General features: G+C 44.1%; 1 protein-coding gene across 5 annotated transcripts; it reads left to right on the forward strand.

Moving 5' to 3' along the window:
* The first annotated feature begins 311 nt into the window (after positions 1–311).
* Positions 312–20,077, forward strand: LOC120301592 (gastrula zinc finger protein XlCGF26.1-like). 5 transcript variants are annotated; one of them, XM_039329040.1, is made up of 7 exons: positions 312–990; positions 1,419–2,009; positions 2,227–2,314; positions 2,443–2,510; positions 3,171–3,300; positions 7,376–8,667; positions 18,001–20,077. In XM_039329040.1, exons 2-7 carry the CDS (start codon positions 1,596–1,598, stop codon positions 19,276–19,278), a joined length of 3,270 nt encoding a protein of 1,089 aa, XP_039184974.1. In that variant the 5' UTR covers positions 312–990; positions 1,419–1,595; the 3' UTR covers positions 19,279–20,077. The 5 variants fall into 5 exon arrangements, with proteins under 5 accessions (XP_039184974.1, XP_039184971.1, XP_039184972.1 ...); XM_039329037.1 differs by lacking the exons at positions 312–990; positions 1,419–2,009; positions 2,227–2,314; ... (1 more) ...; positions 3,171–3,300; positions 7,376–8,667 and adding exons at positions 10,425–11,675; positions 12,104–12,672; positions 12,895–12,977; positions 13,106–13,173; positions 13,838–13,967 and having other exon boundaries at positions 17,468–20,077; XM_039329038.1 differs by lacking the exons at positions 312–990; positions 1,419–2,009; positions 2,227–2,314; ... (1 more) ...; positions 3,171–3,300; positions 7,376–8,667 and adding exons at positions 10,425–11,675; positions 12,104–12,280; positions 12,890–12,977; positions 13,106–13,173; positions 13,838–13,967 and having other exon boundaries at positions 17,468–20,077.
* The last annotated feature ends 4,073 nt before the right edge of the window (positions 20,078–24,150 follow it).

The following is a 24,150-nucleotide window of genomic DNA, read 5'->3' on the forward strand; positions in this document are numbered from 1 at the left end:
AGGGAAAGACTAGGTAGGTCTCCAGAGAGTTGTTTATTTGTCTTGGGAAGGTTAAACAAACGGCCCTCCACTGACCAGTGAGGGCCCACTTTCAGTCTCCCGAACATAGAATACCCAATATGTCCCCAAGGCAGAAGTCCAGGTATTAGGCAAGGGCAGTCTTTAGAGCAAGGCAAAGCTCCAATTCATACTCCTCTGCTTTTTGAGGGGTTATTGATCCTGGTGGCAGTGGAGCCTGTCAATGCAGACTATTGCCTGCACACCCCATCCCACACAGCCCCCCCCTAACATGTCAACTTGTCTGCAAAACCCTCAGTGAGCAGAAAGGGGAAAAAGGCTTTTAAAGAAAAAGTTGTTTAAGAATTTAATAGTAAATGTTTCTTCTCAGAATTCATCTTCCTCACTCCCATGTCCATCACAACCAAACCAGGGGCCTATCTCCACATAAGACCCATATGTTTTCATTTCCCCTCATGATATCTGAGATTCATATTCCTTTTCCCTTATTTTCTTCCTTTTTGCAATTCCACTCTCCAGTCACAGAGGAGACGCCATTTGCCCCCATTTTCTCCACCGAGCAGCGTCGTTGTGAGGTAAAATTTCTGGAATATCTATCAGTTTGAGCTTTTTCTCCATTTGGGGACTGGTTTTTAGATATTTCTTTTTCTTCGGCAAGCCCAAGGGGGGGCCTTTCTCCTACTCCCAAACCCATCATCCATGTCCTCCCTTCCCCTCAGATGATCTTTCTCTTTCCCGCCCTTTCGGGGAATCCTGGCACTTTGCGCCGAGCCCACAAAGGGGCGCTCTTAGCCTCAGGAGGGAACTGAGCATGCGTAAAACTCTGGCACAAGGAAAGTTCCTAGCAAGAGGTTTCTCTTTCGGTTCTTCCCCCTCCCTCCCCTGAGAGGCGGGGCGTGACCTTTGCCGGAAGCCTAGAGGTTGCCGGGAAGCTTTGCTGGAACGCGTATCTCGACGAGACTCCAGAGTTCCGTGAGTGGTGGCCTGGCAAATCTTCCCTCGGGGTGGAAGTCCGGGATCCCATGTTCCCCTGCTGCCCTTTCCCATGCAGGGGCCAGGCGGGGGAGGAGCAAAGGAGAGAAATGGGGGTCGCCAGAAGGCAGGGGCCGTTTCCCCTCATTTCCTCTGCATGGTGGGGGGTGGAGGCTTGCCGGAAATCGTCCGGACGGCTCTGGGTTTAAGGCTGGAAGTCTGAACTTCTGGAACTGGCCACGTTGGACTAAGGCTGGATTAGGCTAAGAAATGGGAAACAACCTCTGGAGACCAAAGATTAAACTAGTGTCAGATCTTCCAGAGTTCAGCCTGTCTTAGGAGGAGGATTGGACAGGACAACATCTTCACGTGTTGTTTCACTGGTTAAGTCCACACTTTCTAATTCTTGGAATTTCTTTCCATCTCAGAAATACAACCTGCAAGCCATTTGTATATCTTCAAAATTGTCTTTTGGCTAAAGGGGGCTGAATGACGTACTGTGGTCAGTCCTGAGGCTAGAGGAAGAATCCTATGAATAAAAAGCATTTGGAGATCCACAAGATTCCTTGAACCCATTTGGAGTTTCATTACAGAACAGAAAAGGAATGGAGATACAACTTTTAGCAAGTGAGGGAATTGGAAAAGGCCCTTCTGCCATTCAGCTTGGAAGTTGTGGGGAAGGCTGTTCAAGAACTGGGCAGAAGATCGTACAGAAGGAAACCATCCATTCAGAAGTTCAGTTCTGGAACTTCAGGAGCGTCCAATACCAGACTCAGGGTCCCCGAGGACTTTGCAACCAAATCCACAACTTCTGTAGGCGATGGCTGAGACCAGAAAAGCACACCAAAGCCCAGATGCTGGACCTGGTTGTTCTGGAGCAGCTCCTGGCTATCCTGCCCCCAGAGATGGAGAGCTGGGTGCGGGAGTGCGGAGCAGAGACTAGCTCCCAGGCAGTAGCCCTGGCTGAAGGTCTCCTCTTGAGCCAGGCGGAGGAGAAAAAAGAGCAGGTTGAGTTGCAGGTGGGAGACCTTCAACTAGGGAACCCAGAATGGAATAAAGATTTTCTTTTAATTCTTTATCGCTCCTTCCCGGATTTGTGGAGATGTCCCACCACTTTCAGTCTCATTGATGGGTTTTGGGTGGACTTTCAGGTTGTGTTCAGAGAACAAGAATCCACTTTATGTTTTGTGATGTCCATTAATTCTTCTTTCTCCTTCCTCCTATTTCACTGTGGAGATCAGAGATCCTGAGGGAAACAGGAATCCATCAGATCCCCCTCAGGAGCTGTTTCTCAGGAGGATCTCTCAGGAAAAGGACACCTCAGGTAAAGCGAAGGCCCTCCCATAATCCAGAGAGGTCCCAGCTACCTTACCTTTTCTATCTCTTCCCTTCTGTAGAATACCTCCTATTTTGTTAATTATGATGCATTTTAAAATTCTGTATTCCTCACAGAGAAACAAAGGATGGGGTTTTCTGGTGTTTATGATGGAGCTGAAACAGTGGTTGAGCCTCCAAATCAAGTAAGTTGTGGAAATTAATTGATTAGATTTGTATTCTCCTTTCCTTCAAGAAGAGAAGCTGGTGTGCAGACCACTCCTTCCATTCCCCCTGCCCCATTTAGACTGGATTATTTTTGTGTTCCTGAGCAACATGGGAAAGGGAATAGCGGGTTCAAGTTACAACGTGGAAAACGGGTTGATGTTGCTCTCAGCCAACTTAGTTTCCTCTGAAGACTGTTGTCGTGACACAATGATTTGTCATTTCTACCCTCAAATTCTATTAGGATTTTTTTAAAAAAACTATTAGTTAATTCGTTCAGCTAGCTAGTCTTCCAAATAGGCTTTTACAAGAAGTATTTTTTTTTAGAAAAAGTCCTTCAAGAAAAAGGAGTAAACGTATCACAGTGGTAGCAAATGCTAAACAGAGACCCATTGAACCAGTAGAAGAATTACTTTACTGAAAGGCATTGAAAGTTCTGCAGAATCGATCAACTTAATAAAATTTGCCCAAATAGTTCTTCAGTCAAAGGTTTTTGATTGTTTATTTTCTCACATAAACTTTGGAATCCTCCATTTATTGCCATTTAACTTGGTGCTTAACATTACTTTGGGATTTGGTGAACAATGGACCAGATCTTGAGAATCCTTCTTGGGCTGTTCTGTTCCTTTTTCCTTGTTCAGGGTGACCGTGTGTCTTTTGAAGAGGTGGCTGTGTATTTCTCCAAGGAAGAGTGGTCTCAGCTGGATCCTGACCAAAAAGTACTACATAATGAAGTCATGCTGGAAAATCATACAAATGTGGCCTCTCTGGGTAAGGATTTGCTACTCATTAATCAGAGAGTTTCAGAAAGTTACCATTAGCTATTTCTTATTAATAATCCCCAACTCATTTCCTGGGAAGGAGAAGGAAACATATCTGGCTTTCTCCTGCTCCAGGGAAGGAATAGCAACAACAATAACACTTAGACTTACATATCACTCCACAGTGCTTTAGCACACTGTGTGAGTGGTGTACAATGTCAGCATGTTGCCCCAACAATCTGGGTTCTCCTGGCACTTTGCCACCAGGGCTCCTCTTATAAGATCTTTGAGACAAACTCTATGGTTGAGGAAAGAGGTCTATGGTTGTTTAGATGCTTCCTCTGCCACTTCTCATCTGCATTTTTCCATTTCTATTTCAATCTATCAGTGATAAACTAATTTCTTGTCTTGAGGAGATGCTCAGCTAAATAACACCAATATCAGCTATTTGAGCCCAGATGCTTTTTCTTATCTGTCCTAGAAAGGGTTGTCATTCTTCCAGTTCATGGGTTAATAACTTTTATTCCTTTTCATTTCTATCCTGAGTTTTGGGATTAGGGGCTAATCCCAGGTAATCCTCGAGTTACGAATGTAATGGACTCTGTCCATTCCACTCATGAAAACTCGTGTGAATCTTGTACCGTGAACGAGATCACTCCCTTGCTCATTAAGATGCATGTGGCTCGTTAAGTGAACATAAGGTATCTCAGGGTGGGGAAGGCGATGGAGGGCCTAGTGATGGAATAGGTCCCCAAGGCCTCCTCAACCCACTAAGATACCTCATGCCACCCCCTTCCTTCCTGCCATGCAAGACTGACCTTGAAAAGATCCATCTCCTCTGCCACGGTTCCTCCTGCTGCCTGGCTCTAAGGCCAGGGGACGCTTCCATGTCTCTCCAATAGCCTGATGTGGGCATCGGAGGCCTTCTCCAGATCCAGGCCGTAGCTGCCTGGGAAAGGCCTCTGATGCACTGATCCAGCCTTCAGAGGCATGTGGAAATGTCCCTGGCTTCGGTTCCGTTCTGTGTCGCAGAGAACAGAAACCTAAAGTAGTATGAGATCACGCAAGATCAGTAGCGTGAGATCTTGCCCCAGTGATCTCACGTGATCTTGCATTACTTTAGGCCTTCATTCTCTGTGAACGCACCGAAAGCCTGTAGCAGCCAAAAAAGTGAAGGATTTCAATCCTGGTGGCTAGGGAAACCGGGTGTAGAGATGGGGAGGGAGGGAATAACCAGCGTGAATGTTGCAGAGCTTCTGCGGTCGCTCATTAGGGGAAATGACTGCGGTGCTGCTGCAATATTCGTAATTTTGGGACTTACTTGTAAGCACTAATAGAAGGACCCCTGTTTCTTTCTCAGCTATGTGAGATTTTGGCAAGAGAAAATGAATAGTAAAGGGAAATTAGTTTGCATAGAAAAAAAAGGACTTGTTACAAAATTGTTTCAGTTCTCACAGGTCTCTGCTGAAATTAACCATTCCAATAAATCTTATGTTATCTCCTAAAATCTCCTTGACTGTTTCCCCTGATTATTCCTTAACTGAAAATTGACTTTAAGTGAGATTTGCATACCGTGTTTCCCTGGAAATAAGCATTAATTTGATTTTTATCCATGCGCCGAATATAAACTCTATGCCAAAAATAAGCCCTAGTTAAGACTTTGTCCTACCATCTAGTTGTTTGCAATGGGGCAGCAGAGTGCACAGTACCACCATGAGGTGAGGTGAGGCTGGTGGCGGGAAAGGTGCCCCATGCATCCCATACCCGCATACCTCAGGGCCCCCGCAACCAGACCACTCCCCACTGGTGACCTCTCCCAAGCCATTCAATGACCCGGCTGTCCACGTGCCTCTTTCCTTTCCCTCCTCTTGAGGTGGAGTGCCATATTACGGAGTATGGGTGGGAGAGAGACTTGGTCCCCTCACCCACTCTCCCTCCACTGTTTCAAAGCCAGGAGGGAGTTATGGCAAAAGGCTTCTGCCGCTGCTGAACATCAGATACTTCCGCTGCTTGGGGGGCTTTTTTAGATCCCTGCCGCCCTCCACCTGCTACTTTGGTCCTGAACACACTGCCTCACGCTTCCTGATCCCTGTTTGCCATTTCATTTGCGGCAGCTCTGAAAGCCTGCACTTCTGCATTGTCCCTGGGGTGGCAATTTCGACCACCTGGTCCTCTTCGCAGCTCTATCCACACAGCCATGCAAGCAGTAGGCAGAGCCCTGGAGGGTTGGGGAGGGTGCTGAAGCTACCAAGCATCCTGCCTGCAGCATCTGTGCCCTGGCTGCCCCTTCCGCATCAAAACTGGAATGCCACCCCATTCCAGTAGATGCCAGCTTTGCACCACCGCCCAGCTCCCATCTCTTCCCCAAAGCATTCCTTCACTAACCTGCTTTCCAGCTCGGTTGCATTTCTCCATCGGTGCATACAGAGAAACAAAAGTTTGCAAGGCTAAAAAAAAGTTCAACCAGGCCTTCCAACTTTCAAGATCTTTTTTTGTGTGTGTGTCTGAGAAGTTGGAAGATCTGATTGACTTTTTTTTTTTTTTTTTTGGGTCCCACAAACTTCCTTTGTTTTCCTGCACAGGCGGCAGTCATTGAAGGAATGGTTTGGGGAAGAGAGGGGATCTTGACAGTGATATGCCAAGCTGTCCAGCTCCACAATGACTGAGAAATGTTATGTACATGGAAAGCAGGCTAGCAAATGAATGCTTTGGAAAAGCGAGTGGAACTAGGTAGTAATGTGCCAAGCTCCCGAGCTCCGCGGGGCAGAGCAAGATGGTGAAGAGTGGAAGGTTACTATGATTTGGGGCCAGGAACAGAAGCTAAGCATGTTTTTGGTAGAAAGTGGGTAACCCACCTTAACTGCTTCTTTTTAGCAACCCAACAGTTTGGTTGCTAAGCACCCCATAGGCACCCAAATACTTTTCGCCGAAACTGTGAAATGACGTAGACTGAAAGCTGCTTCTGCTTGCAGATGGGGCCGTTTCCGAGCAGCTCTTGCTTTTAAAGCGAAATCTTCTCTTCCTAAGGCAGTAGCAAACCTGGGGGGGAACCTGCAGTTCTATCTAGTAAGGTGAAACCCTTCTTTTTTTTCCCAGCATTAACATAATAATAACAGCTTAGTTTGGGGGAGAGAGCCAGCAAGTTTGCCTTATTTTGCAAAGTATTAGCATACACTATGACACAAAGCCTTCTTTGCTTTGGCTCTTCTAAACTTGTAAGAAAAGCTGTGTGTCGCCCATCCCAATTTCCTGCTCCAGGAAAGGAACTCCCCCTAGCCCTTTGTTGAGCCAAAAAAGTATTTTATTAAAACTAAAATGGTTACAAGAGCAGCAAAGCTGGATCTGGCATTTTCGCATGCAAAAGATGCAATTAACTTTCCCTTTTCCCTGGCTATTCCCTTGTTATAAGCTAATATCCAATTAGGTGGTTAGATTTTGCTTGGGGAAGGACCTTTGGTTCGCAATTCAGATGTTTGGATTGGCTGATGCTTCTAACGCCTTGGGCTGGCATGGCTTGATTTCTATCCCACCCCGCTTCCTCCTTACATTCCAATCCTTTTCTTCCCTTCCTCAATTGATAATGTCAGGCTTTCAGCTTGCAACAGTTGGCTTGCAGAATGTCAGCCATGACACTGTGTGTTTTAGACTTTGTGCACTTTAATTGTCAGGATGAAGGAGGGAAAAGAAACAGTCCAGGTTTTAGCAGCTTCTCTCGTTGCATCTTCCTAAATCCCCATTGGCCAAAATGAAAGAGCAGCATTCTTTCTGCTCTTGTTGCAAGTGGCATCTTCACTTTAGCAGTAATTACCCACTCAGTGAAGAGAAGCAGCCTACTCCTGAGAAAACTGAAGGTATTTTATGAATGTATGGGTGGAGTAGGTATAGGGGCTCATTCATAGAGCGGGATCCACTTAACAACTCCTCGAGGTACAAATGTAATCGGCAGGCTCCATTACATTCGTAGCTCAAGGATTATCTGTATATTGCAATTTCGCAAAAATGTAGAAGGTAATTCACTTGACTTTCTACAGTTTGATCTTTTCTCCTAATCTTGTTATCATTTTCATTTCTCTTTTCCTTTGGAGGTAATAATGGGCAGGAGAATAAAAATTCTGAGGAGCCATTCCAAGTGATCCACCATGAAGAAAGAATAAAGAAGCGTATAGCACAAATGGAAGAAGAACATTATGAGAGAAACCAGTTGAATAATAGGAATCAGGAGAATTCATCAACCATTCATACTTCAATGCAAGATCTTCTTCTCCATCAAGGGACAATAAAGAAGAAATGCATTGGGAAAAGTGTAAAGTTAATCAAAGCTCAATTGCATGTAAATGAACACTGTCCAGTCCAAAACAAAGGTGAAGATGCCTTAAGTAGACACAATGGGACTTTCCCTCTTTCTCTTGGAAATAAGTCCCTTACATCTCAAAAAGGGATTGACAGAGAAGAGAAGCCATATAAATGCTTAGAATGGGGAAAGAATTATAGAAAAAACAGGCAACTTACTGTCCATAAAAGGATTCACACAGGGGAGAGGCCATACAAATGTGTTGACTGTGGAAAACTCTTCTGTCGAAAGTCTTCCCTTACTTATCATCAAATGATCCACATAGGGGAGAAGCCATTTAAATGCATGGAGTGTGGAAAGATATTTAGTCGGATTGATTATCTTACTGCCCATCAAAGAATTCACACAGGAGACAAACCATTTAAATGCATGGATTGTGGAAAGACCTTTATTCGAAAAAGTAATCTTAATGCCCATCAAAGAATCCACACAGGGGAGAAGCCATTTAAATGCATAGAGTGTGGAAAGACCTTTGCTAATTGCAGTCAACTTACTGTGCACAAAAGGATCCACATAGGGGAGAAGCCATTTAAATGCATGTCCTGTGGAAAGACCTTTGCACAAAGCGCTCATCTTTCCTCCCATAATAAGATCCACACAGGGGAGAAGCCATTCAAATGTATGGAGTGTGGAAAGACCTTTATTTTGAACAGTCGTCTCACTGCGCATCAAAGGATCCACACAGGGGTGAAGCCATTTAAATGCATGGAGTGTGGAAAGACCTTTTTTTGGAACAGTCATCTTATTGTCCATAAAAGGATCCACACAGGGGAGAAGCCATACAAATGTATGGAGTGTGGAAGGACCTTTGGTCAGAGCAGCCATCTTACCTCTCATAAAAGGATCCACACAGGGGAGAAGCCATTTAAATGCATTGAGTGTGGAAAGACATTTAGTCGGAATGATCTTTTTACTATCCATCAAAGGATTCACACAGGAGAGAAACCATATAAATGCATGGAGTGTGGAAATATCTTTATTTCGAAGCGTCATCTTACTGTCCATCAAAGAATCCATATGGGAGAAGCCATTTAAATGCATGGTGTGTAGAAAGACCTTTGCACGAAGTGCTCATCTTTATTCCCATAATACGATCCACATGGGAGAAGCCTTTTAAATGTATGGAGTGTGGAAAGACCTTTGTCCAGAGCACTCATCTTTCCTCCCATAGCAAGATTCACACAGGGTAGAAACCATATAAATGCATAGAGCGTGGAAGGGCCTTTGGTCAGAGCAGCCATCTTACTTCCCACAAAATGGGAGAAGTCATTTAAATGCATGGAGAATGGAAAGACCTTTGCTCAGTCCAGTGGTCTTACTTATCATAAAAAAATCCACATAGGGGAGAAGCAATTTAAGTGAATGGAATGTTGAAAGAACTTTGCTCAAAGCAAGAGTCTTACTTTCCATAAAAGGATACACACGGGAGAAGTCATTTAAATTAATGGAGTGTGGAAAGAGTTCTACTCGAAGCGGTCACCTTTGTTCCCATAGTGAAATCCTCACGGGGTAGTCACATAAATGCATGGAGTATAGAATGACCTTTTAACTAAGAGGTCAACTTACTTCCCATTAGATGGTCCACACAGGGAATAAAACACAAACGCATGGAGTGCAGAAAGTATTTCAATGATGAAGTTTCCACCCTCGGGACAAACCTTACAACTGCATGGAATGGAGAAAGAGCTTCAATGATAGTGTTTCTTCTAGAGAGAAAGTGTAGATTTCCAACCTCAAAGTGAGTGTAAGATAGAGATCAGAAAGAATACAAAGTAAGAATGGAAATGAAAGTTATGTTATAAATAGACGTAAATATGTAAGTAAATATATAAATAGTATAAAATGCAATATGTAAATGGTATAAAATATCAATGACTAGGAAGATATATGGTATATGGTATAGTATGTATGGCAAAATAACAGCCAGAAAAGTCATACTGTTCAACCTGTTTTAAAATGTTTACTTAATAAAAATTTATTTTAAAAAAAGATAATGTTTCTTCTACTTACCATAACAAGATGCACTTGGAAAAAATGATGTGAATGCATGGAGTCCATCAATGGAACCACACAAGAATATCCTTATCAATTCAGAGCCTCAACAGGAATAGTAATCTAAAATCTAATACAAGGGTCTATTTGGATAATAATCCTTACAAATATTAGGCCTACTTTGATATGATCCAAATAAGACAAGGTGAAGGCTCAATCCTTTCTTATGCTTTTAGCTAAGTATCTAAGTCAAAAATGAGAACCAGTGGAGATTAAGGGCATTAATAGGTCTGAAAGTGATATATAGATAAAAGTATTTAAGTGATGCAGGTTCCCCAAGAAATGATGAATATATCCACAAGAGCAAAGTTGCATGTAAAAATGCAATTGGTCCTGAATCCCTTATTATAGTTTGAGCTTTCCTTTACTTAATCTTGTCACAATCCGCCTTTCCACCCTGTGTCACATTATGTAATGCAAGTAATAGCTGAGAGAGAAAACCTGAAGGAGAATGGGGTTATAGTGATGCTGAATTAGAAGATGCAATTCATAGGCTGTGTCCTAACTGTAGTGATCTTTCCTCACCTCTCATGTTGGCTCCAAAATAATAGTAAAGAGAAAACTAAAGTGTGCTGCTGTAAGACAAACTGAAGTAATAGCAAAGGGAAGGTACTTTCGGAAACAGCCCAGAAATACAGTTGGGATAAGCACTCTTGCTATGTGTGGGAGACGTCTGCTACATCTCATCATGCTGCCGATCACAAAATAGTTACTGCTTCTTGGACATTAAAATAATTGAACTCAAGACTTGTTTCTGCTGTGTAAAATAGGGATAAGAGATAGGCAATAGAAACAGTATTTTTAAGTGGAAAGTTTTTGGCAGGGTTCCGAATGATGAAGCCAACCAAGCAAACACCTTCGAGACATTCTGATTTCTTAATGTAAATATTAAGTATGTCTCTTCGTCACAACTGAAAGCAAAACCAGTTCTGGCCTGACCCACCCAAACCCCAGGTCACATTGCCCAAACAAGATGGAAGTTATGACCCAGGAGGGAAAGACTAGGTAGGTCTCCAGAGAGTTGTTTATTTGTCTTGGGAAGGTTAAACAAACGGCCCTCCACTGACTAGTGAGGGCCCACTTTCAGTCTCCCGAACATAGAATACCCAATATGTCCCCAAGGCAGAAGTCCAGGTATTAGGCAAGGGCAGTCTTTAGAGCAAGGCAAAGCTCCAATTCATACTCCTCTGCTTTTTGAGGGGTTATTGATCCTGGTGGCAGTGGAGCCTGTCAATGCAGACTATTGCCTGCACACCCCATCCCACACAGCCCCCCCCTAACATGTCAACTTGTCTGCAAAACCCTCAGTGAGCAGAAAGGGGAAAAAGGCTTTTAAAGAAAAAGTTGTTTAAGAATTTAATAGTAAATGTTTCTTCTCAGAATTCATCTTCCTCACTCCCATGTCCATCACAACCAAACCAGGGGCCTATCTCCACATAAGACCCATATGTTTTCATTTCCCCTCATGATATCTGAGATTCATATTCCTTTTCCCTTATTTTCTTCCTTTTTGCAATTCCACTCTCCAGTCACAGAGGAGACGCCATTTGCCCCCATTTTCTCCACCGAGCAGCGTCGTTGTGAGGTAAAATTTCTGGAATATCTATCAGTTTGAGCTTTTTCTCCATTTGGGGACTGGTTTTTAGATATTTCTTTTTCTTCGGCAAGCCCAAGGGGGGGCCTTTCTCCTACTCCCAAACCCATCATCCATGTCCTCCCTTCCCCTCAGATGATCTTTCTCTTTCCCGCCCTTTCGGGGAATCCTGGCACTTTGCGCCGAGCCCACAAAGGGGCGCTCTTAGCCTCAGGAGGGAACTGAGCATGCGTAAAACTCTGGCACAAGGAAAGTTCCTAGCAAGAGGTTTCTCTTTCGGTTCTTCCCCCTCCCTCCCCTGAGAGGCGGGGCGTGACCTTTGCCGGAAGCCTAGAGGTTGCCGGGAAGCTTTGCTGGAACGCGTATCTCGACGAGACTCCAGAGTTCCGTGAGTGGTGGCCTGGCAAATCTTCCCTCGGGGTGGAAGTCCGGGATCCCATGTTCCCCTGCTGCCCTTTCCCATGCAGGGGCCAGGCGGGGGAGGAGCAAAGGAGAGAAATGGGGGTCGCCAGAAGGCAGGGGCCGTTTCCCCTCATTTCCTCTGCATGGTGGGGGGTGGAGGCTTGCCGGAAATCGTCCGGACGGCTCTGGGTTTAAGGCTGGAAGTCTGAACTTCTGGAACTGGCCACGTTGGACTAAGGCTGGATTAGGCTAAGAAATGGGAAACAACCTCTGGAGACCAAAGATTAAACTAGTGTCAGATCTTCCAGAGTTCAGCCTGTCTTAGGAGGAGGATTGGACAGGACAACATCTTCACGTGTTGTTTCACTGGTTAAGTCCACACTTTCTAATTCTTGGAATTTCTTTCCATCTCAGAAATACAACCTGCAAGCCATTTTGGCTAAAGGGGGCTGAATGACGTACTATGGTCAGTCCTGAGGCTAGAGGAAGAATCCTATGAATAAAAAGCATTTGGAGATCCACAAGATTCCTTGAACCCATTTGGAGTTTCATTACAGAACAGAAAAGGAATGGAGATACAACTTTTAGCAAGTGAGGGAATTGGAAAAGGCCCTTCTGCCATTCAGCTTGGAAGTTGTGGGGAAGGCTGTTCAAGAACTGGGCAGAAGATCGTACAGAAGGAAACCATCCATTCAGAAGTTCAGTTCTGGAACTTCAGGAGCGTCCAATACCAGACTCAGGGTCCCCGAGGACTTTGCAACCAAATCCACAACTTCTGTAGGCGATGGCTGAGACCAGAAAAGCACACCAAAGCCCAGATGCTGGACCTGGTTGTTCTGGAGCAGCTCCTGGCTATCCTGCCCCCAGAGATGGAGAGCTGGGTGCGGGAGTGCGGAGCAGAGACTAGCTCCCAGGCAGTAGCCCTGGCTGAAGGTCTCCTCTTGAGCCAGGCGGAGGAGAAAAAAGAGCAGGTTGAGTTGCAGGTGGGAGACCTTCAACTAGGGAACCCAGAATGGAATAAAGATTTTCTTTTAATTCTTTATCGCTCCTTCCCGGATTTGTGGAGATGTCCCACCACTTTCAGTCTCATTGATGGGTTTTGGGTGGACTTTCAGGTTGTGTTCAGAGAACAAGAATCCACTTTATGTTTTGTGATGTCCATTAATTCTTCTTTCTCCTTCCTCCTATTTCACTGTGGAGATCAGAGATCCTGAGGGAAACAGGAATCCATCAGATCCCCCTCAGGAGCTGTTTCTCAGGAGGATCTCTCAGGAAAAGGACACCTCAGGTAAAGCGAAGGCCCTCCCATAATCCAGAGAGGTCCCAGCTACCTTACCTTTTCTATCTCTTCCCTTCTGTAGAATACCTCCTATTTTGTTAATTATGATGCATTTTAAAATTCTGTATTCCTCACAGAGAAACAAAGGATGGGGTTTTCTGGTGTTTATGATGGAGCTGAAACAGTGGTTGAGCCTCCAAATCAAGTAAGTTGTGGAAATTAATTGATTAGATTTGTATTCTCCTTTCCTTCAAGAAGAGAAGCTGGTGTGCAGACCACTCTCTCCTTCCATTCCCCCTGCCCCATTTAGACTGGATTATTTTTGTGTTCCTGAGCAACATGGGAAAGGGAATAGCGGGTTCAAGTTACAACGTGGAAAACGGGTTGATGTTGCTCTCAGCCAACTTAGTTTCCTCTGAAGACTGTTGTCGTGACACAATGATTTGTCATTTCTACCCTCAAATTCTATTAGGATTTTTTTAAAAAAACTATTAGTTAATTCGTTCAGCTAGCTAGTCTTCCAAATAGGCTTTTACAAGAAGTATTTTTTTTTAGAAAAAGTCCTTCAAGAAAAAGGAGTAAACGTATCACAGTGGTAGCAAATGCTAAACAGAGACCCATTGAACCAGTAGAAGAATTACTTTACTGAAAGGCATTGAAAGTTCTGCAGAATCGATCAACTTAATAAAATTTGCCCAAATAGTTCTTCAGTCAAAGGTTTTTGATTGTTTATTTTCTCACATAAACTTTGGAATCCTCCATTTATTGCCATTTAACTTGGTGCTTAACATTACTTTGGGATTTGGTGAACAATGGACCAGATCTTGAGAATCCTTCTTGGGCTGTTCTGTTCCTTTTTCCTTGTTCAGGGTGACCGTGTGTCTTTTGAAGAGGTGGCTGTGTATTTCTCCAAGGAAGAGTGGTCTCAGCTGGATCCTGACCAAAAAGTACTACATAATGAAGTCATGCTGGAAAATCATACAAATGTGGCCTCTCTGGGTAAGGATTTGCTACTCATTAATCAGAGAGTTTCAGAAAGTTACCATTAGCTATTTCTTATTAATAATCCCCAACTCATCTCCTGTGAAGGAGAAGGAAACATATCTGGCTTTCTCCTGCTCCAGGGAAGGAATAGCAACAGCAATAGCACTTAGACTTACATATCACTCCACAGTGCTTTAGCACACTCTGTGACTGGTGTACAATGTCAGCATGTTGCCCCCAACAATCTGGGTCCTCCTGGCACTTTGCCACCAGGGCTCCTCTTATAAGATCTTTGGGACAACTAAAAGGAAAGGGGTCTATGGTTGTTTAGATGCTTCCTCTGCCACTTCTCATCTGCTGAATTTTTCCATTTCTATTTCAATCTATCAGTGATAAACTAATTTCTTGTCTTGAGGAGATGCTCAGCTAAATAACACCAATATCAGCTATTTGAGCCCAGATGCTTTTTCTTATCTGTCCTAGAAAGGGTTGTCATTTCTTCCAGTTCATGGGTTAATAACTTTTATTCCTTTTCATTTCTATCCTGAGTCTTGGGATTAGTGGCTAACCAGTAGAAGTAATCCTTGAGTTACGAATTTAATAGTGCCTGCCCATTCCACTTGTGAAAACTGTGGGAACCTCGTACTTCGAAGGAGGTCACTCCCTTGCTCATTAAGATGCATGTAGCTTGTTAAGTGAACATAAGGTATCTCAGGGTGGGGAAGGCCATGGAGGGCCTAGTGATGGAACAGGTCCCCAAAGCCTCCTCAACCCACTAAGATACCTCATGCTTCCCCCTCCCTTTCTGCTGTGCAGGACTCACCTTGAAAAGATCTGTCTCCACAGTTCCTCCTGCTGCCTGGCTCTAAGGGCAGGGGACGCTTCCATATATCTCCAATAGCCCGATGCGGGCATCGGAGGCCTTCTCCAGATCCAGGCAGGAGCGACCTGGAAAAGGCCTCTGACACCGATTGGGCCACTGGAGGCCACAGAAGCGTTCCCCTGGCCTCAGATCCAGGCATCAGCAGCTTGGAAAAAGCCTCCGATGGCCCGGTCCAGCCTCCGGAGGCACATGGAACCATCCCCAGCTTCGGTTCAATTCTCTGTTGCAGAAAACAGAGGCCTAATGTATGAGATCACACAAGACCAGTAGCATGAGATCTCGCCCCAGTGATCTCGCATGGTCTTACATTACTTTAGGCCTTCATTCTCTGTGAACACACTGAAAGCCTGTAGCAGCCAAGAAAGTGAAGGATTTCAATCTTCACAGGGATGAGTATTTGAGGCTTGGTGCCTAGGGAGACCTGGGGTAGAGGTGGGGAGGGAGGGAATAACCAGCGTGAATGTTGCAGAGCCTCTGCATTCGTTCATAAGGGCAAACGACTGCCTTGCTGCTGTAATATTCGTAATTTTGGGACTTTCTTGTAAGCACTAATAGAAGGACCCCTGTTTTTTTCTCTGCAGCTATGTGATTTCGGCAAGAGGAATAATAAAGGGAAATTAATTTGGATAGGAAAAAAGAACCTGTTACAAAATTGTTTCAGTTTTCACAGGTGTCTGCTGAGATTAACCCACTCCAATAAATCTTATGTTATCTCCTAATATCTCGACTGTTTCCCCTGATTATTCCTTAACTGAAAACTGACTTTGAGTGAGATTTGCATACCGTGTTTCCCTGAAAATAAGCATTAGCTTGATTTTTATCCATGCGCCGAATATAAACTCTATGCCAAAAATAAGCCCTATTTAACACTCTTTCCTACCGTCAAGTTGTTCGCGGCTGCAACGGAGCAGGAGAGTGCACGGTACCACCATGAGGTGAAGTGAGGCAGGTGGCGGGAAATGTGCCCCATGCTTCCCATACCCTCATACCTCAAGGCCCCCGCAACCAGAGCACTCCCCACTGGTGACCTCTCCCCGGCTATTCAGTGATCCGGCTTCCCACTTGCCTCTTCCCTTTCCCTCTTGAGGTGGAGTTCCATATTACAGAGTATGGGTGGGAGAGAGGCTTGGTCCCTCACCCAGTCCCCTTCCACTGTTTCAAAGCCAGGAGGGAGTTACGGCAAAAGGTTTCTGCCGCTACTGAGCATCAGATACTTCCGCTGCTTGAGGGGCTTTTTTAAATCCCTGCTGCCCTGTGCCTGCTGGAGGTTGTCTCCTCCACCTGCTACTTTGGTCCTGAACACACTGCCTCACACTTCCTGATCCCTGTTTGCCATTTCATTTGCGGCAGCTCTGAAAGCCTGCACCTCTGCATTGTCCCTGGGGTGGCAGTTTCAACCACCTGGCCCCCTTCGCAGCTCTATCCACACAGCCACCCAAGCATTAGGCAGAGCCCCCGAGAGTCGGGGAGGGTGCTGAAGCTACCAAGCATCCTGCCTGCAGCATTTGTGCCTGGCTGCCCCATCTGCATCAAAGCTGGAATGCCACCCCTTTAAATAGATGCCAGGTTTGTGCCACTGCCCAGCTCCCATCTCTTCCCCAAAGCATTCCTTCACTAACTTGCTTTCCAGCTCGGTTGCATTTCTCTGTCGCCGCATGCAGGGAAAAAAAAGTTTGTGGGGCTAAAAAAAAGTTCAACCAGACCTTCCAGCTTTCTTTGAGATCTTTTTGTGTGTGTGTGTCTGAGAAGTTGGAAGGTCTGATTGATCTTTTTTTTTTGTCCCACAAACTTTTGTTTCCCTGCACGGGCGATGGTCATTGAAGGAATGGTTTGGGGAAGAGAGGGGATCTTGACAGTGGTATGCGAAGCTGTCCAGCTCTGCGATGACTGAGAAATATTATGGACATGGAGGGCAGGCTAGCAAATGAATGCTTTGGAAAAGCGAATGGGCAGTAATGTGCCAAGCTCCCCAGCTCCACAGTGGCAGAGAATTATGGTGGAGAGTGGAAGGTTACTATGATTTGGGGCCAGGAACAGAAGCTAAGCATGTTTTCTGTAGGAAGTGGGTAACCTACCTTAATTGCTTCTTTTTAGCAAACCAGCAGTTTGGTACTAAGCGCCCAATACCACACAAACACTTTTCGCCCAGACCATGAAATGATGTAGACTGAAAGTTGCTTCTGCTTGCAAATGGGGCAGTTTCTAAGCAGCTCTTGCTTGTAAAGCAAAGTCCTCTCTTCCTAAGGCAATAGCAAACACAGCTAAACCTGGGGGGCGGGGGAACCAGCAGTTCTTTCTTGCAAGGTGAAACCCTTCTTTTTTTCCAGCATTAACATAACAATAACAGCTTAGTTTGGTGGAGAGAGCCAGCAAGTTTGCCTTATTACTCCTTAGAAAACTGAAGGCATTTTACAAATGTATGGGTGGAATAGGCATAGGGGCTCATTCACAGAACGGATTAACAAATCCTCCGGGTATAAATGTAATCAGCAGGCTCCATTACATTCGTAGCTCAAGGATTATCTGTATATTGTAATTTCGCAAAAAAATAGAAGGTAATTCACTTGACTTTCTACAATTTGATCTTTTCTCCTAATCTTGTTATCATTTTCATTTCTCTTTTCCTTTGGAGGCAATAATGGGCAGGAGAATAAAAATTCTGAGGAGCCATTCCAAGTGATCCACCATGAAGAAAGAATAAAGAAACGTATAGTACAAATGGAAGAAGAACATTATGAGAGAAACCAGTTGAATAATAGGAATCAGGAGAATTCATCAAGCATTCATGCTTCAATGCAAGATCTTCTCCATCAAGGGCCAATAAGGAAGAAATGCATTGGGAAAAGTGTAAAGTTAATCAAAGCTCAATTGCATGTAAATGAACATTGTCCAATCCAAAACAAAGGCGAAGATGCCGTAAGTAGACACAATGGGGCTTTCACTCTTTCTCTTGGAAGTAAGTCCCTTACATCTCAAAAAGGAATTGACAGAGAAGAGAAGCTATATAAATGCTTAGAATGGGAAAAGAATTTTAGAAAAAACAGGCAACTTACTGTCCATGAAAGGATTCACACAGGGGAGAGGCCATACAAATGTGTTGATTGTGGAAAATTCTTCTGTCGAAAGTCTTCCTTTACTTACCATCAAATAATCCACATAGGGGAGAAATCATATAGGTGCATGGAGTGTGGGAAGACCTTTGCACAAAGCGCTCATCTTTATTCACATAATGAGATCCACACAGGGGAGAAGCCATTTAAATGCATGGAGTGTGGAAAGACCTTTGCTTGCAGCACTCATCTTTCTTCCCATAAAAGGATCCATACAAGGGAGAAGCCGTTTAAATGCATGGAGTGTGGAAAGACCTTTATTTGGAACAGTCATCTTACTGCCCATAAAAGGATCCACACAGGGGAGAAGCCATTTAAATGCATCGAGTGTGGAAAGACCTTTGCTCGGAGCACTCAGCTTTCTTCCCATAACAAGATCCACACAGGGGAGAAGCCATTTAAATGCATCGAGTGTGGAAAGACCTTTGCTCGGAGCACTCAGCTTTCTTCCCATAAAAGGATCCATACAAGGGAGAAGCCGTTTAAATGCATGGAGTGTGGAAAGACCTTTATTTGGAACAGTCATCTTACTGCCCATAAAAGGATCCACACAGGGGAGAAGCCATTTAAATGCATCGAGTGTGGAAAGACCTTTGCTCGGAGCACTCAGCTTTCTTCCCATAACAAGATCCACACAGGGGAGAAGCCATACAAATGTATGGAGTGTGGAAGGACCTTTGGTCAGAGCAGCCATCTTACCTCTCATAAAAGGATCCACACAGGGGAGAAGCCATTTAAATGCATCGAGTGTGGAAAGACCTTTGCTCGGAGCACTCAGCTTTCTTCCCATAACAGGATCCACACAGGGGAGAAGCCATTTAAATGCATCGAGTGTGGAAAGACCTTTTCTCGGAGAACTCAGCTTTCTTCCCATAACAAGATCCACACAGGGGAGCAACCATACAAATGTATGGAGTGTGGAAGGACCTTTGGTCAGAGAAGCCATCTTACCTCTCATAAAAGGATCCATACAGGGGAAAAGCCATTTAAATGCATCGAGTGTGGGAAAACATTTAGTCGGAATGATGTTCTTACTATCCATCAAAGGATTCATACAGGAGAGAAACCATATAAATGCATGGAGTGTGGAAAGATCTTTATTTCGAAGCGTCATCTTACTGTCCATCAAAGAATCCACACAGGAGAGAAGCCATTTAAATGCATGGTGTGTGGAAAGACCTTTGCACAAAGCGCTCATCTTTATTCCCATAATAAGATCCACACAGGAGAGAAGCCATTTAAATGTATGGAGTGTGGAAAGACCTTCGTTCAGAGCACTCATCTTTCCTCCCATAGCAAGATTCACACCGGGAGAAGTCATATAAATGCATAGAGCGTGGAAGGGCCTTTGGTCAGAGCAGCCATCTTACCTCCCACAAAAGGATGCAAACGGGAGAAGCCATTTAAATGGATGGAGAATAGAAAGACCTTTGCTCAGGCAAGTGGACTTGCTTCCCATAAAAAGATCCACATCGGAGAAGCCATTTAAATACATGGAATTTGGAAAGACTTTTGCTGAGGCCGGTGGTCTTACTTCCCATAAAAAGATCCACATAAGGGCGAAGCAATTTAAGTGAATGGAGTGTTGAAAGAGCTTTGCTCAAAGCAACAGTCTTACTTTCCATAAAAGGATACACACAGGAGAAGTAATTTAAATTAATGAAGAGTGGAAAGAGTTCTAGTCGAAGTGGTCACTTTAGTTCCCATAGTGAAATCCTCATGGGGTAGTGACATAAATGCACGTAGTGTAGAACGATCTTTTACCTAAGAGGTCAACTTACTTCCCATTAGATGGTCCACATGAAATAAAACACAAATGCATGGAACGTGGAAAATATTTTGATGATGATGATTCCCTTAGTTCTCATAAGTTTCCACCCTTGGGACAAACTTTACAACTTCATGGAATGGGGAAAGAGCTTCAGTTATAGTGTTTCTTCTGCTTACCATAACAAGATGGAAAAAATGATGTGAATGCATGGAATCCATCAGTGGAACCACACAAGAATAGCCTTATCAATTCAGAGTCTCAATGGGAATAGTAATCTAAAATCTAATACAAAGGTCTACCTGGATAATAATTAAATATTATTAAATGTTAAATAATTAAATATCATTTGATATGATCCAAATAAGACAAGGTGAAGACTCAATCCTTTCTTATGCTTTTAGCTAGGTATCTAAGTAAAAAATGAGAACCAGTGGAGATTAAGGGCATTAATAGGTCTGAAAGTGATATATAGATATCAGTATTTAAGTGATGCAGATTCCCCAATCATTTCAAGAAATGATGAATATATCCAGAAGAGCAAAATTGCATGAAAAAATGCAATTGGTCCTAAATCCCTTATTATAGCATGAGCTTTCCTTTACTTAATCTTGTCACAATCTGCCTTTCTGCCGTGTCACATTATCTAATGCAAGTAATAGCTGAGAGAGAAAACCAGAAGGAGAATGGGGTTATAGTGATGCTGAATTAGAAGATGCAATTCGTAGGCTCTGTGTCCTAACTGTATAGTGATCTTTCCTCACCTCACGTTGGCTCCAAAATAATATTAAAGAGAGAACTAAAGTGTGCTGCTGTAAGACAAACTGAAGGGAAAGTACTTTTGGAAACTGGGCCCAGAAATACAATTGGGATAAGCACTCCTGCTATGTGTGGGAGATGTCTGCTACATCTCATTATGCTGCCAATCACAAAATAGTTACTGCTTCTTGGACATTAAAATAATTGAACTCAAGACTTGTTTCTACTGTGTAAAATAGGGATGAGACAGGCAATAGAAACAAAGTATTTTTAAGTGGAAAGTTTTTGGCAGGGTTCCAAATGATGAAGCCAACCAAGCAGACACCTTCGAGACATTCTGATTTTTTAATGTAAATATTAAGTATGTCACTTCGTCACAACTGAAAGCAAAACCAGTTCTGGCCCGAACCCACCCAAACCCCTATAGTAAAAGCATAGAATTCTTCCTCCCTTTTGTTCAGGTCACATTGCCCAAACAAGGTGGATGTTATGACCCAGGAGGGCAAGACTAGGCAGGCCTTGACAGAGAGTTGTTTATTTGTCTTGGGAAGGTTAAACAAATGGCCCCTATCAGGCCCCATCTTCAGTCTCCCAAACAACAGCCCATAGATTACCCAGTAAGCCCCCAAGGCAGAAGTCTAGGTATAAGGCAAGGGCAGTCTTTAGAGCAAGGCAAAGCTCCAAGAGGAGTAATTTCCACAGTGAAACAACATGCAAATGCAGTTCACAAAACAAGATCACAGTTCAAATTAAAAGGTAAAGAGTACTTCTCAAAACAAGACAGGGTCCAAGGCAAGGTATGTCTGAAGGGAGAATCTTCAGGGCTAGAGCAAGCCAAGGATAGTCCATAGCAAAGCGAAAGCAATCTTTGACACACACAGCAAAAGCAGACTTTCATGCAGGGCAAAAGTTGTTCTTAAAGGAAAGCAAAAGCAGGCAAAGGGAGAGTAATTGGAAAACAAACATTTGTTCCTGGCAAAAAACCCTCCTCATGGTGTCTCCTTAAATGTTACTCTCCAGGTGGACCTCGTGAGGAGGGTGTGCCACCCTCCTCCCACATAGGGGCATGAACATAAGTGGTGTCCACCCAGGTGAAGTCCTCCGGTCCATAGCCTTTCCACACCACTAGGTACTAGAACTGCCCCCTCAACTGGTGGGAATCCTGAATGCTGTCTAACCCGTACTCCTCTGCTTTTTGAAGGGTTACTGATCCTGGTGGCAGGGGAGCCTGTCAATGCAGACTGTTGACCAGTACTGGTACTAGCAACAACCGATGGAACACTGGGTGGATTCTCATGGTACGCAGCAGAATGAATCAAAAAGCAATCAGATTAATCACTGCTTTGACTGGAAACAGGCCCAAATAGCAGTGATCAAAATTTTTGGATGGCTGAGATGTCAGCAGGTACCGTATGGAGAACCAAACATTGTTGCCCACAGCTAGTGTGGGAACATCTCTAGGATGCTGATCTGTGAATCTTTTATAGTCCACCTTGGCTGTCTTTAGCTGGCTTCTCACCACTTGGTGCATGGCATGAAGTTCTTGGAGGACAGTATCCACAGTAGGTAATGGGAAGTCCAATAGAGCCAATGGGAAGAGTTGTGAATGTAACACACAGCTCATGAAAAATGGGGACACTGGTGGAGGCATGCTGGGAGTTAATAAGCAAACTCCGCCAATGCCAGCACCTCTGCCCAATTGTCCTGCTATTGGTTGCTGAAAAGTCTGAGGTACTATTCCAGGATGGTGTTCACTCTCTTTGTTCCCCATCAGTTTCCAGGTGATGGGCCAAAAAGATGGGCCATTCTCACCACTCTCTGCACTGTCTTCCTGTCTGAAACAGTGATGCCTCCAAACCAGACTGTGATGCTGTATGACAGAATGCTCTCGATTGTCCCCCTGTAGAAAGTGGTCAGGACAGGGGAAGGAAGATGTGCTCCCAAATGCAGACAGGCAATAAGAGCTATACAGAGGGAGGCAATGGGGCAACTCCAAGGGAGAAGGAGAAGGCATTGAAAAGCCGCGCCTTGGGGCTGCATAATAAAAAGGGAAGGTGGGGGCGGTGCTGGTTGCTGAAGGCAACCGTTTGCAAAGGACTCAAGGTTCATGGAATCCTGTTTTGTTTGCCTTGCTTGTGAACAATTCTGTTTGAATTGTGTTTTGTTTGCTTTTGGGACATTTTGCAGGTCTGTACCTAACTAATAAAAAGTTTGTTTTCTCTACTTGTTAACTTGAATTAACAAGGACTCACATATACATAGGAAATAAATATTAAATACTGTCCATCTTGAATATATAACAGAAGGAGGAAGCTTTAGAGTTCACAAGGTTAATGCTGTATGGAATGAAACTATGGCTGAATCTGGATGTTCTGCTACGGATACCACGAAGCCTGCTCCCAGAAGGTAACAAGGAAAACAGGTTGTGAAGAGGATGTGTAGTGTCCCAGATAATCTTACGGACCCTGCTCAAGCAACGCTTCTGCGCTATGTCCTGGATGGGAGGGAGGGAACAGCCAATGATTAATTTCAGACATTCTCACCACTCTCTGCACTGCCTTCTTGTCTGAAGCAGTGATGCTTCCAAACCAGACTGTGATGCTGTATGACAGGATGCTCTTGATCGTCCCCCTGTAGAAAGTGGTCAAGATAGGGGAAGGAAGATGTACTTTTCTCATGTGACGCAGAAAATGCAGGCGCTGCTATGCCCACTTCACCAGTTTCTCACTGTTGAGCGACCAAGCCAGCCTACTTGTTGGCTGCACACCCAGGAATTTGATGCTGGTAACCATCTCCACAGGTGAATCATTTATGCACAGAGAAGTGTGGCTGTGCCTGTCTTTTCTGAAATCGACAATGATCTCTTTGGTTTTTCTGCTATTTAAAACTAGGCTGTTTTCCTTACATCAGTTCACCAACCCCTCAATCTCCTTGTGGTAAGCTTTTACCTTGTCATCCTAAATAAAGCTCACTACTGTTGTATCATCTGCGAACTTCACAATATGGTTGGTGGCAAACCTAGCACAACAGTCATGGGTCAACAGGGTGAACAGTAGCGGACTTAAGACGCAGGCCTGAGGAGAACCTGTGTTCAAGAAAATGGTATTAGAGGTATTTGTTCCAACTCGTACATGTTGGAGCCTGTTGGTAAAAAAGTCAAGAATGCAGTTGCACAAAGGAGTGTTTAAGCCTAAAAGGCCCAGTTTGTCTACTAGATGCTGGGGAATGATTGTGTTAAACTCCGAATTGAAGTTGACAAACAACAAACGCACATGAATATTTATTTCCTCTAAGTGCTTCAAGCTCAGATGGAGAACGGAACAAATAGCATTTGGTCGGTAGGCAAACTGAAACGGGTCAAATGCTGGCGGGAGGCTAGATATAATAATGTCCTTTCTCAGCTTCTCAAAGCATTTCATGATGGTGGATGTCAGTGCAACTGGTCGGTAATCATTCAGGCCTGTAATTGTGGACCTTTTTGGCACTGGCAAGATGATGGCTGTCTTAAAACACGATGGGACCTGCCTGCTGCAATGAGAGGTCGAAAATATATATGAGAACACAAGCCAGCTCCTCTGCGCATTCCCTGAGGACACGTCCAGGGATATTATCTGGGCCTTACTATGTTTAGTAAGAATCAGCCATTGTCCACCTCCACACTTTGTAAAAATTATTTGT

This window comes from Crotalus tigris, unplaced genomic scaffold (assembly GCF_016545835.1).
Source record: "Crotalus tigris isolate CLP2741 ecotype Arizona unplaced genomic scaffold, ASM1654583v1 scf7180000024386.1433019, whole genome shotgun sequence".
NCBI classification, from domain to species: domain Eukaryota; kingdom Metazoa; phylum Chordata; class Lepidosauria; order Squamata; family Viperidae; genus Crotalus; species Crotalus tigris.